The 14,524-nt window shown below is 38.0% G+C and overlaps 2 protein-coding genes and 1 long non-coding RNA gene across 6 annotated transcripts in view; all 3 read left to right on the forward strand.

Moving 5' to 3' along the window:
- Positions 1-49: 49 nt before the first annotated feature.
- Positions 50-7,286, forward strand: LOC134225759 (ATP synthase subunit b, mitochondrial-like). The gene is made up of 3 exons (XM_062706112.1): positions 50-208; positions 541-860; positions 6,791-7,286. The coding sequence occupies exons 1-3, from the start codon at positions 181-183 to the stop codon at positions 7,157-7,159; spliced, it is 717 nt and encodes a 238-aa protein (XP_062562096.1). The 5' UTR covers positions 50-180; the 3' UTR covers positions 7,160-7,286.
- On the forward strand, positions 868-6,782 carry LOC134225763 (uncharacterized). Its single transcript, XR_009983319.1, has 3 exons — positions 868-1,770; positions 1,854-3,341; positions 3,421-6,782. It is a non-coding gene; the product is annotated as an uncharacterized LOC134225763 (long non-coding RNA).
- A 3,274-nt stretch (positions 7,287-10,560) lies between the features above and the next one.
- LOC134225757 (large ribosomal subunit protein uL29m) overlaps positions 10,561-14,524 on the forward strand; it is a 38,868-nt gene continuing 34,904 nt past the window's right edge. For all 4 annotated transcript variants that reach the window (XM_062706106.1, XM_062706108.1, XM_062706109.1 and 1 more), the window contains exons 1-2: positions 10,561-10,743; positions 10,808-11,090. In XM_062706106.1, the coding sequence (XP_062562090.1) occupies positions 10,640-10,743; positions 10,808-11,090 (387 nt within the window). In that variant the 5' untranslated portion in view covers positions 10,561-10,639. The remainder of the gene's footprint in view (positions 10,744-10,807; positions 11,091-14,524) is intronic.

Consider the following 14,524-nt stretch of genomic DNA (forward strand, 5'->3'; position numbering starts at 1 on the left):
AGAAGAAAATACCTGGTATAATTTTCTGCGTATACACTCTGCAGAGTGCGACTCTGCTCATTTTTGACAACTGGCACCGCAGAACGACCATCTTCCTCCGTCGGTACGGAATAAAGTGCGTGCGAAAAATTATATTTGGCACGAAAAAGTTTGATTGTTTTACGATTAAATTGCCTTAAAATGCTTTCTAGAGCAGCACTTTTGGCCGGTAAGTTGTAAAAATTGTGTTTTTTTTCGACTAACCTTAAATTTAGTGGATTTAAAGCTGAGTGAAAATGATAATCGCGAGCTGATGGAAAAGGTTTATGTAATCGTTTGCAGGTTGATTTTGCATGGACACAAGTGATGTATACTTATGTACTTCATTTTATAGAATTCGTAGATAAACCTACCTCATTTGATAGAATTGTTTGATAGATTGTACTATTGACGAAAAAGTTGTATTGTAACACCAAGCAAAAAATAAATAACAGCCATAAAAAATTACAATTACAATAATTCATTAGCCACTTAACCTCTTCCCATTGAATTCCGTTCCAGCCGCCAAGAAACCCATGGGATTGGCCCTGGTACGTGGATCTGCCTCCGCCGCCGACAGCAATCGCCCCGTGCGCGCCGAACACCCTGGTAAGGTACGCTTGGGCTTCCTGCCTGAGGAATGGTTTACCTTCTTCTACAACAAGACCGGTGTCACCGGACCGTACGTTTTTGGGGCCGGATTGTTGACCTATCTGTGCTCCAAGGAAATCTACATCATGGAACACGAGTACTACAACGGCCTATCGTTGGCCATCATGGTTATTTACGCCGTCAAGAAGTTTGGTCCCACGGTGGCTGCCTATTGCGATAAGGAAATCGATGTAAGTATCAACTTCCGAGAAAATTTATAAGAAAAGTCTTTCCAGTTAACCTTGCGAGCAAAGGGGTAGGATTGCCAAACCAGAAATTCGATTTTTTGGGTAGGAAACATTCTCGACTCCCTGGACATGTTGATATTGTGCATCCCCCACACAAGATACATCGATAGTTTGGCGTAAAGCAGGCACAACTCGAAATCTGCAAATTTTCAGGAACATTGTTTCAATTTTTTTGTTCTTCCATATTTTGATGATTAGGTATTTCAAATTCCATGGATCTTTCTGCATGTATTGGAACAAATATTTAATTAATGGATTATTTTTGCATGTTCCACTTTTTTTTTAAATCGATCAATTCGATAAATCGATTTGACGAATCTGAGAGTACACCCACGCAAATGAACGCAGTCAGCAGGTAACAGAAGCCTCCACCTACGTGTTTGATGGTGTTGATTTGCGTGGGCGTGCTCTCATATTCGTTAAAACAACGTTTGAATTTTTGTTTACAAAAGCGGATAAATCTTTTCGAAAATTTGGTTTTGAAGTACACAAATGAAATATGTCAGTTAAAACTATCATAAGGGCAGTGACCAAAAATAATTAACGTAAATTGTCAACTTCGAGAGTAATAGTCTGTTCATTCTAAGAGCTACATAACATTATAAATTGTATTTGAACATTGAACGTCATATGCATTATTCACGATAAAAATCAGATGCTTTCGAGCTGTTCAGAAGAGTCGATTCCTCTTTTAAAGAATTCGATTGTACAAAGTTTTACCGAAAGTCTATTTGAATGCTCCATCAAAGAGCTTTTGATAGAAGGCCCGGAGACCCATAGTGTTGTATACCGATCGACAAAAAGTTTAGCTCACTTTTTTTGCACTTACTCTCAATCAATTTACTCGCAACAGGTTGCATTCGACGCAGTATACTGCGCTTAAAAAAGTCTAGCTCACTTTTTTGCACTTACCCTAAACGGATTCCCTCACAACAGGCTGCATTTGACGCAGTATCCTGCCCCATTGTTTCCTATTAAAAATTGGACGGATCGGACAATGGGCTTGGTAGTTATGGCCAAAATACTTTTTCTCATAAAAAAGCGCGTAAAAAAGTCTAGCTCATTTTTAATGCACTTACCCTAAACGGATTCCCTCACAACAGGCTGCATTCGACGCAGTATTCTGCCCCATTGTTTCCTTTTGAAAATTGGACAGATCGGACAATGGGTTTGATAGTTATGGCCAAAATACTTTTTCTCAGAAAAAAGCGCGTAAAAAAATCTAGCTCACTTTTAATGCACTTACCCTGAACCGATTTCCTCGCAATAGGTTTCATTCGATGCAGAATCTTATCTCATTATTTCCTATTGAAAATTGGCCCGATGGAAGATGGGCTCAGAAGTAATGCCCAAAATACTATTTATTTACCGCACGAGAAAGGCATCATCACCGCTAGGTGGATTAATCTGGGTTTTTAATATAATTCGAAGCATAATACAACACATAACACACTCGTCAAATGTCCATCGTTCACTGATTTGCTGGTCAATTCAAATAATCATCAGTTGGCCAATCGATCACTCGTGGCGCGCACATCGTTATTGCTCGAGTTTGACGTTTGCTCATTACCGCCATCTGGTTCGTGATTTGCCCAACTAACTAAAATCAACAGATGTCGTTATTGTTTAAACGACGATGGATTTGATGAGTAAATGTTCAATGTGTTATGTCTGTTTGTCAATGATAATACTATAAATTGTTCCGTAGAGTATAGTTTATACTATTTCAAAGAAAGCAAATAATTTAAAAAAATCAATTTTATTTTATTCTATGTGATAAATTCAGGCTTGTCATTGTTCACCGTCCATAGTCATAGTCAAGGAATAAAGACTAACGTTTGACTTGCAGTATCATTTAATCGTAATAAATAGGCTGCTTTAATTACAAATTCGCGTTGTCAGGACGAGTCCAGTTACGGCCCAAGCTATGTGCGGTATGACTCTTTGTTGAATGAGCCCGATTCGTTACCATGGATAGCGTGAACGATGTTTTCCAGAGAATGACCCTTTATGGATATATAAAAGACAGTCGCGAAGCTCAATGCAGTGAATAGCAGGGTTCGTAATGCTCACTCAATCTTAGGAGGACATGATTTTCCCTCACGAAAGTTTTCGGGGAGAAATTGCTTTTCGGGAAAGAAAAACAGCCTGGAGAGTGATAACAATTTTTCGCTCACTTCGATTCCGCTAAACGTTGGTTTGCTCTTTTTCATTCATATTCGAGTCTTTTCGTGGCATCATCAATGCAAATGGTAATAGCTTATGTGAAAAAAATAACTTAACGCTTTTATACAGATAGCGTGGTGGTGTGGCTAAAATAAGCGCATACCCACAGCTATTATTGTTACTATTCTGGGTTCGAATCCCGGCGCGGCCATACAATTTTTGTAATTGTTGCGATAATTCTCGCGAAAAGTGAGTGAGGTAAACTGCCGCTAACCCGCAAGTCGAGGACATTTGTATATGGGCCTCCATATACAGATGTGCTCGACTTGCGGGTTAGCGGCAGTAAAAAGTAATGAAACGAAAAAGGATTTTCATCAAATAGGCTAGATTTTCGTTCATCTTCCAATGCTAATTCTAGATAAAAGATTGATGGGTGAAAGCTGGTGAAAGATGATCCTCAACATAAACAACGAAACAAGATTTTCCCTTGGCCCGAAAAACGCTTGCTTTGGTCTCTTTGAAACGAAAAGTCAAAACCCTGGTGAATAGATAACCTACGGAATGAAGGCAAAGTTACCTGTGATTTATTTGTCATATCATATAGTGTACAATCTTCAGGGAACTAAATTGGTACAAATGCTAGCGTTTGGGCCACCGGATCTTGAGGTTCTAAGATCGATCCTCCAGTATATTTTTTACTCAATTTTTTTGTAATTATTTCATTTTCTTTGATCCTTATCTTGATATATATTAGTTTTAGTTTATATTGATTAGTTCCTTGGAAAGTAGAACTAGTGTGAGCTCTAGCAAACGTGTCTGCATAAGAAGTTATAAAAAGATTGATAAAGAATGGAGAACATATTGGTCGCGACCAGGCTACTGACATCCTATTGTTTAGCCCATCGCCAGATCGTAGCCAGGATGTCCTGGGCTATAATTTTATATCATACTGCGTTTCAATGATGACAGCGGGCTATGTCTTTTGATGATGATGACACCGCGCTTGTCACCTGCTCGGTCGCGACCATCAAACTAACAACGGTCAGAGCCACTGAAGGTCAAGGAATAAAAAAAAACTTATGGTTACCTGTGGTTTTTGGTCGCGATGTTATGGTTTTTGGGTAGGATATGTGGTTGCTAACGTTGCGTTTGGTGACGACGATCAACAGAAGAAAAAACTAAGCATACCAATGACTGTCATGACCAATACCAAGCATGGATAAATTTGTTACGCGTAATTTTTTTTGAAACAACCCCTATCCTCTTTTGCGTTACATACACGGTAAATAAGGGGCCCTCCTTAGCCGTGCGGTAAGATGCACGGCTACAAAGCAAGACCATGCTGAGGGTGGCTGGGTTCGATTCCCGGTGCCGGTCTAGGTAATTTTCGGATTGGAAATTGTCTCGACTACCCTGGGCATAAAAGTATCATCGTGTTAGCCTTATGATATACGAATGCAGAAATGGTATCCTGGCTTAGAAACCTCGCAGTTAATAACTGTGGAAGTGCTTAATGAACACTAAGCTGCGAGGCGGCAATGTCCCAGTGTGGGGATGTAATGCCAATGAAGAAGAAGAAGAACACGGTAAATAATCAACACGCTCAATTTAACTCTTTCCTTCCCATGGTAGCTGTAGAGCTCCATCAAAATTTGCACCTTCCAACCTTCATCGAATTGTCTCAACAACAAAATGCAGTATTTGGCACAACTTTATGGTTTCATTAGACTGCAAATATAATCAATTTTGTGTAAAAATAGTTAAACTATTGAAAACAATTAAGTAACTATTGATTTACAATCAAAAACTTTTTTTTTTCGTTTTCCACTAATTTTAGCTATGCCAAATAACTTTTGTTCTAGCATTTTTCCATAGGTGATTCCTTCTTATTAAAATCTTTAAAAAAAAAGTCGTGGGAAAGAGAGGGTTAACTGTTCTATCTATTGAATGTCCAACTTTACAATCACTATGATTAATAGTCATATTTTGATTTTGTAGTGATGTCACACATTTTAAAAGTGCGTTAAATATAGACAATTCCAAAACATCAACATTATTGTTAAGAAAATTATTTTGAGCTTTTTAGTGGAATGTCTTCACTTGTCATAAGACTAGTTTGTACAATCCCATTTAATTCCACCACTTAATTGTACCTTGACAGATACGTATTTCGACCTCAACAGTAAGGTCGTCTTCAGTGTTTCGTACTTGACTACGTACAATCAAAATATTGTGCACATCAAATGGAAGTGCTGGTCTTTGAATTTGAAAAGTTCAGCTATTAATGTTGATTGGATTCTAAAGTAGTGCAAATTCAAATGCAAAACAATTCTCATTGACGTGCATATTTTTTACCGAGTAATATTTGAACAGGCCTTATGCAACGTACACACCAGTCAAGCAGTTTGGCGAACATTGACTCCGCCCCCACGAAAAACCTTCGGTCGCTGCTTTGTTTGAACGTGTGTGAAGTTGTTCGAATAACCATTTGACAGTTGGCGGCTCGGTTGGAAAAAAATAAAACGGTTTGATTTTGGTTTTGAGTTGTCGGGGGCGGAGTCAAGGTTCGCCGAACATGTTTGAGCATTTGTAGTGAAGTTGCACAAACCCCCATATATTTTTTGATGGTTGGGGCTTCGGTCGTTAGTGTGTGATATTGTTGGTCGAATAAATTGATTGTTCGTGCCGCTGTTGGTAAAACTTGATAGATGTTTGAATAAACGAGAGGTGGAGTCAATGTTGGTCAAACTGCTTGACCGTGTGTACGTTCCATTAAGGATAAGTGCCAAAAATAGTAAGTTTTTGCGCACATTCATACACACCAGAGTCTATTATATAAAGTTGCGCAAAGAGAATCTTCTTACCCTCATTTTAAATGATGCTATTGTTATTATGTTGGCAACTTTCATTTTTGTTCAACCCTTCAAGTGACTTCACGGGAGTGTTCACTTCTAAAACTTCTTCTAAATTCGATAACCATTGTAGTGACCATAATAGTTTTAAATCATCATTAGGATTACGAACAATCAGTTGATGCACATCATAAATAAACAAAGAAACCAAGTCACCCACAGAGTGCAAACACGTGAGTTTCTTGTTGCTACTTTATTGGGGTGTGCATTGAAGTTTTTTGAAGCTGTTCCTAGAACAAATCTAATACTTGTTTACTTTGCTCGATAGGTAGACGGTTTTACAGTCCAATAGGTAGATTTGGCTTCACTCTTTGCGCAACTCTATATAAAATATACTCTGATACACACATACACATAGACTATCAGTTTGTCGAGCTTAGTCGATTGGTATATAACACTTTGGGTCGCCAGGCCTCCAATGAGAAGTGTTTTTGAAACAACCATTATTTGATAGTTTGGAATGTAACCTAACTTTTGGTGAAGTAAAACTGAGTTACCTTGAAGTTAAATATCACCTACGCCGCTTCGAACACGGCGTATGCGGTCACCTGCTACCACGGCATGCTGCTCAAGACAGAACCGCTCCAACCATGCACTTGAATAACATGACCGTTATTTGATTGACACTTGGCTTCATTACAATCTCGGTCCCGATTTGTTTTAAATATTGGAGTTACTAACTTTTGGCACTCACTTGCCATCTTGCCTTAATTGCTTACTACATGGCTTTGTCAGCAATTTCGTTATTTTATTGTATTTTTTTCAATCTCAATTATTACCATCTCATACTTGCAGAGAATCGAAGATGAATGGAACGCCAGTCGCAACGAAAATATTCAAACACTGCAACAAGCCATGGAAGACGAAAAGAAAGAGCAGTGGCGCGCCGAGGGTCAAACGTTACTGATGCAGGCTAAGAAGGAAAACGTTGCGCTTCAGCTGGAGGCTGCCTACCGTGAACGCGCAATGACTGTTTATCGTGAAGTCAAGAAGCGTCTCGATTACCAAGTTGAACGCCAAAATGTGGATCGTCGCATCTCTCAGAAGCACATGGTTGATTGGATCGTTCAAAACGTTGTGAAGTCGATCACCCCGGAACAGGAGAAAGAAACCTTGAGCCGGTGCATCGCCGATTTGGGAGCTATTGCATCCCGCGCCAAGTAAATGGAATGTTAACCATGAGCCATTATTCGAATTGTAGAACGAAGGCAGTACATAATCGTTTTAGAATTCTTGGCGGATAACAATGAGGTAACTAATAAACTGAATACATTTGTCGAGTTAGTGCAAACATCGAAAGGATAATTTCACTTAGATGACCAACGCCATATTCTAGATTGAATCATAATCATGTTATCAAAAACCCAAAAAAATTTCCTTATAACTAAGGAAGGGTCAAAATCCACCTACAGTGAGATTTTGACCCTTCCTTAGTTATAAGGAAATTTTTTCCAGACTCCAGTATTTAAAACGAGATAAAACTACTCAGCTTCCCACGGCGATTTACCGTGAAAGTGACAAAATAATTGCCTACCCAAAGGCGGATGTCATGGGTTGAGTGACAACTCAACGAATGATAACGTACTGTACTTCATGCTGCCTATCAATAAGGCGCTCGTCGGATTGAATAACTATTGTGACATGGTTAGCAACTATCGTAACGCTGGTTGCATATATTGTACTCGTATTTTCCAGAGACCTCTATATTAATTAATCCAGAACTAACTAAATCAGTCATTGATCTGAGCGAAACTCAATAGCGTTCAATAATAACATATATTTCGCCTTATGAATGCCTAATTTGGTAAAACTAAACTTGTTCAATACCTTAAAAATGAGCGAGATTTGTATGGTAGTAAATTTCAAAATTTGCGCACATACGCACACATACATGCATACAAGTGATCTATTAGTGTCTCAAAACATGCTCACATTTGCTATCTAGCTTCCACTGAAGAAATTTTTGAAATCCCTTTCAATTTTTACGTTTTTGCTTTTCTGATAAGATTTTTTTGTACATGCTCCTATATGTTCCTCAATTAAAATCATTTGTTTCTTTGAAACAAATCAGAAAAATAGGCATAATTCCATGTTATATCATTTGTTATAATTATATTTTCAATGTCAAAGTGAATTTGTTTAAAATACCATACATTTTATTAATTAATTCACGAGATTTCTTGATAGATTAATACGTAACACACCTGCGTAACGCATACAAAGTGAAATTATAGACACTTCCGAAGGAAGGGTCAAAACACATATATATATATATATATATATATATATATATATATATATATATATATATATATATATATATATATATATATATATATATTTTTAATATTGTTTTGTTGACATCTATTTAGGAAAATCATAAACCAAATAACAGCCATGGCCAAGGGGTGGGACGCTAAGCACAATGTTCCAAGCACACATTTTAAAGATTTTACTCATAAGTGTGGCACCGCGTGGCACACACTGTGGCACACTTTTGACATTTGAATGTTCAGAATAAAAAATACTGGCAACATTGCTAAATTTTTGTTTTGACTTATGAAACGTGTGTAGCGTGACGTCACCTGACGTGATACCGTGGACCCCCGATAATTTGAACGGTACCTCATTCAAATTAACGGGGTTCATTTTTAATTTGAACTTCTGGTTACTCTATAAGCATCAGAAAAACTGGTTTCTGGCTGCTCTCTTTGCTTGTTTGTTTTGATTCTGCGTTCCATTTCACGATGTTCCATTTTTCTTCTCTCGATTCCACGTGGTAAATGACGTTTGAACCATTTTTAATTTGAACGATGTTCAAACCAACGGGGTTCAAATTAAAAAGTGTTCAGATTAAAAACGGTCATATTACCGGGGGTCCACGGTATGAGGACAATATTTACATGCTTTCGACCGCGTTAAAATAAGAGTGAATTCACACGGGGGCAATGTTTATTTATTCATATGGGACATGTGAACAAAATAATTAAAGGAAAGGAAGTAAAAAGATAGTGTAGATATTTGCCGTTGTGTTTCAATGCTTGAGGAGACTGTTCGAAAATCACAAATCATGCAAATCACTGATTTTCTTGAAAGAAAATCGTTTTTTCAAAAGTGCTTGTCGTATTGGAGAAGCTCGAAATGATACCTCCAATTGGGGAATAACGTAACGCTAAAAATGGCAGTTTTCAATCCTCTCCCCCTGTGACACTTTTTGCATGAATAAACTGAAAATTTTGTGTGGACTGTCACACGTCAGGCAATTCACTCTTCCCAACAAGCGTCACGTAATTTATGGATGTTCCTGTGTCCTTTTGAGCCTATATTTTTGCCAAATCTGCCAAATCATTGAGATAAATAAAATAAATACTGATACCGATGCTAATTAACGGGAGTTTTGGTAATTTCTTCTATTGGGTAGCAGCGGTACACCATATTTTCTGTCAATTTATTACCGTTGCGTTCTATTGCGTGCAAAGCGTAAGGAAATACCACAAGAATGATCGCTGTTTCCGTTCCAATCCGGTATCTGATATCTGTTGGTTGGGTTGGGACACTTTGAAATCTCATCGTTAAGCCAACTTGGTCGCAAGACTGTTTTAATGATTTTGATTTTTTTCCCATCACGGCAGGCAGTTCACCGAAAACAATTTGTCGGGAAGAGTTGTATCGTGGATGACAGGCGTCTCCCTCTCTTGATTTTTACAGTCGCTAGTGTTGCCAGATATTTCTGACTGTCTATATGACAATGTGCCTAGGGATGTCGCAAATTAATCGATTACTTTGATTAATCGATTAATCGTTGCGATAATCGATTAATTTTGAATCGATTACCTCCCAACGATTAATTGATTCAATAATCGACAAGAATCGGGAGTAATCGATTAGTTACTAATCGATTAATCGGGATTTTACGACAGCTATAAGATGTCGATTACTTCGATTAATCGATTTATCGTTTTGATAATCGATTAATTTTGAATCGATTACCTCCCAACGAAGAATCGATTCAATAATCGTCAAGACTCGAGAGTAATCGATTAGTTACTAATCGATTAATTGAGATTTTACGACATCTCTAAATGTGCCATACTTAAGGTGAGGCACAATTTATGGCACACTGTGGCACCAAGAATTACAAGAAGTGTGGTGAACACAAATTAAATTGTGCTCAGCGTCCCACCCCTTGCATCGAATCCTCTTCTTTCATTTAATGTTACTGGATTACGTGGGTGAGCACAAATAAGCCCACCAGAGACGTGAGAAGCTCTTGTTTACAAAAGCAGTTTCGCCCTTTTGAAATGTTGGTGCCGATTTGATGAGGACCGAATTCATTCGTGACGTCATGCTGCAGAACCTAATTCTCGTTACCGTGTATTGAAAATATCGCAAAAAAAATTTACCCAAATTTGGGTAGTTTTCCCTTTCTTTCCCATAACAATTATTGTTGTTAAAACCTGGTTCAGTGTAGTGCCAGAAAAGTTATTTTACTCAACATTGGGTTATTGGCCCAAGCCACGGTTTTGAGTGCAAACAACCCACTTTTGGGTAGTTTTGGTTTTCAGTGTACTTTTTGACGTTTATACGATTCGAGGCATCGCAAAGTTCGATTTATTTAATTTGTGCACGCAATCGTTCCTAAAAATGAGCGTTTTCAACCGATTTTTTGTAGTTTCAAAGCAAGTTGGAAAGATACTTCAAAATAAGTCGGAAAAATTCATCAACGCAGCGTATAACAATGAAAAATTGTAAGTTTGTTCTCCCATGATTTGATCTGCTACATTTTGATTACATCACTTCACGATCTTACAGACTTCACAACACTATTTTACTCCATGCACCGATGGCTAAAACCTTCAGCGCCTCAAGCAAGCATTTTGATTTAATGGACTTTTTCGACGACAAGAAAAACTGGGGTCAAAATGAAGTAAAGCACGGGCGGTCTTGGAACAAAGATGAGCTGCGTATCAAATCTAATACGGATTTGCATAAACTTTGGTTTGTGCTTCTCAAGGAGCGCAATATGCTGCTCACAATGGAGCATGAATGCAACGATAAAATAGAATTATTCCCTAGCCCGGAGCGAATTGATAAGGTATGTTTTAATAATGAAAAATGTTATCTTGCTGCACATAGGTACTTGAACTTTTGTAATTGTAATTTATTTTCTACATCTTCAACCCGTAATGCTTGGTAAATACCTCTAAGCACAATCTTTGTTTTTAACATGTTAGGTATACGAAGACTTAGTAATGTTTGGACCAATATAATGCCGTGAATCGCATATTTTTCCCATATGAATATGAAACCCAGCAGTGCCCCTCAAAGATGATTAAATTTGGGTTCCATTTCATTTTTTATTTCGAAATTTCGTAAGCTCAATTTTGAGAAAAATAAACATATTTTTACAACATAAATATAAGAAAAATGTGTATTAGAGTGGCCCAGCCTAGTATGGGGAGAAAAAAAGTCGTCGGATTCTATGGGGCACCCTCCAGGATTTTGCCTCTAGGTAAGAAAATCATTCTCTGAAAATTTCAGCCTAATCGGTTATTGCATGAGCTGGCGCAATTGATTTGAAGTTAATATGGGGGTTTCAGCCGAAATATATGGGAAAATACACCTCTGTTACTATTTCGTACAGGAAATTGGATGCAAGAGTCCGATTGAGCCCAGATTTGCAGGAAATGAAGTTAACATGCAAATGAACAGTTCGACATAAAATTCTACTATTACTAAATAAATTTTTAATCAGTTTTTGGCTGATTTATTTGGATTTTGGTTGAGCACTTTGAAATTCATTAATTGCCATGAAAACATACGCATTAGATCTGTTCAAATTTCGCCCTACGCCCTACCAACTGCACCAGATACGCTTGCCGTTGCAGCACGATGTTAGAATTGAATGACAATCTACCAAGTCGCCAATGATTGCTTTGTCTCAACATTTCAGGTCCCAACCAAAACTATTCGATGACGATCATTGAAAAGCAATGGTAACTTGTTCGATGGAAATGCTTGCAGGCGTGCAAATCTTTGTAATAAGGCAATCTATTAAGCAATCTCCTCAATTTTCTACAATTTTTATTTAATACCCTCTTAAGATTTAATACCGTGCTATACTAAAATGAATGTGTAGCTGCAACTTCTCGACAAATTCAATACAAAAAAATATTTGGATGTAGATTTCATAGGCCTTTTATCAATGAAAAATGTTGATTTTTGAGTATCTCGAAGGACGAAATCTGTTGAAACACGTAGAAGATCTGTTCCGATTATAACACAATGTTCTACAAAGTTTTCGAGGATAGGTATGGCTTTCATTTAGTTGTTGTTGCAATGATTTTCGTTCATCCCACTCAGAGTTACGATTTTTTATGGGGCAAAATCATGCCAAAAACACTAAATCTATTTGAAGCACACCTAAATTTCAACCAATTGAGCTGAAATTTTTACCAGAAGTCTATCTTAGCATATGAATTGTAAATATCAGTTGACCGGTCGATTTTCAGAAACTTTTTGAAATTTGAACAGATCTAATACGCATGCAATCAAAGGTACCTGCGATGCGTGATTTCGCGCCCACTGAAACATAAGTAACTGCACGCGCGCCACAACACATATCGCAGCTACCTTCGATTACATGCGCTTGTTTTCAAGGCAATTAATGAATTTCAAAGTGCTCAACCAAACTTCAAATAAATCAGCTAAAAACTAACCTGAAGTTTATTTAATCATAGTAGAATTTTATGTGGAATTGTTCATTAGCATGTTAACTTCATTTCCTGCAAATCTGGGCTCAATCGGGTTTTTCCATTCAATTTCCTGTACCAAATAGTAACAGAGGTGTATTTTCCCATATATTTCGGCTGAAACCCCCATATTAACTTCAAATCAATTGCGCCAGCTTATGCAATAACCGATCAGGCTGAAATTTTCAGAGAATGATTTTCTCACCCAAAGGCAAAATCCTGGGGGGTGCCCCGTAGAATCGGACGACTTTTTGTATCCTGGGCCAGTCTAATGTGTATCTTAAGGTAATATTTTAGTACCCACATCAAAAATTGAAAATTTTTAGTTTTAAATACCTACGATGCAAGATCTACTCTTATTTATTGTATTGACATAACATTTCCCGAAATCGGATGTAAGACGGCAAAAATACGGCCAAAAACTGTTGCCTATATTTTTCGATGGTGCAGCCAAACTTTTGGCCGGGAGTGTACATACATGTGTATAAAAAAGAACCTTTAACGCCTCCACTTCAGCATCCTACACGACATTATATACTTTCTTGTAATAACTGGGTTTGATAGGGCCTGCTTATAGACACATGCAGCTTTTTTTAGGGCTTTAACAGAGCCCACTGTCAAACCCCACCACATCCTAGGCAGACCCCTAACTCGCAGTGACCATGTGGAGCGGTCGTCAAGCCCTTGGACATAGTATCTGCTGCCTCTAGAATCGATAGACATCATCGTACAATCGAGAAACAATTTTTAAATAGTTAATATTGTAACATTTATACAAGGTAAAAAACTGCTCATGGTTTGAACTGAAATGTACCGTGGTTCCGTTAGGGGCACTTGCTTGGCTGTAGGCATTATTCGTTGTGGCCACCCACGTTCAACTTACAACTGTGATCGTGTATAATTCACTATAGTGAATTAGATGTTTGTTAACTCAAGAAACTAATGCTTATGCTTACATCGACATTTCAAGCTCTATCTGGAATAAGGGCGAATGTCGCAAGAGAGGATTCTCTTCGTCGACTTCCCCTCTTTTTAATAAAAGTGACAAGCAGCGGATTTCTTTGTGGTTTATCACCTCAGCACGATAGAAAACAATGCGAACTTGCATTCTGAGGTGATAAACTACAAAGAAATCCTCTGCTTGTCACTTTTATTTAAAAGAGGGGAAGTCGACGAAGAGAATTCTCTCTTGCGACATTCGCCCTTATTCCAGATAGAGCTTGATTTATTCGCTGTAGTGTGATATTTTGACGTAGGACTTCGTATTTGTTTTTGATATGGATATGGGGATACATTAGCAAGGGGCCCTCCTTAGCCTAGCGGTAAGATACGCGGCTATGAAGCAAGACCATGCTAAGGGTGGCTGGGTTCGATTCCCGGTGCCGGTCTAGGCAATTTTCGGATTGGAAATTGTCTCGACTTCCCTGGGCATAAAAGTATCATCGTGTTAGCCTCATGATATACGATTGCAAAAATGGTAACTTGGCTTAGAAACCTCGCAGTTAATTACTGTGGAAGTGCTTAATAAACACTAAGCTGCGAGGCGGCTCTGCCCCAGTGTGGGGATGTAATGCCAATAAGAAGAAGATGGGGATACATTTCTGAATTTGGAAGAATGATATCGTCACAAAAAATAATAGGTCGGTCGTTTCCCAACGGATTTTCATTATTTTATCGCCACTCGATTGCAAATTTATCTATGATTCAAAATCACCATTAAATTTATTACTTTTCAAAAGGTTTGACAAAACTCCTCAAACTCGCTAGAGTTAAATAT

This window comes from Armigeres subalbatus, chromosome 3 (genome assembly GCF_024139115.2).
Source record: "Armigeres subalbatus isolate Guangzhou_Male chromosome 3, GZ_Asu_2, whole genome shotgun sequence".
NCBI lineage: Eukaryota > Metazoa > Arthropoda > Insecta > Diptera > Culicidae > Armigeres > Armigeres subalbatus.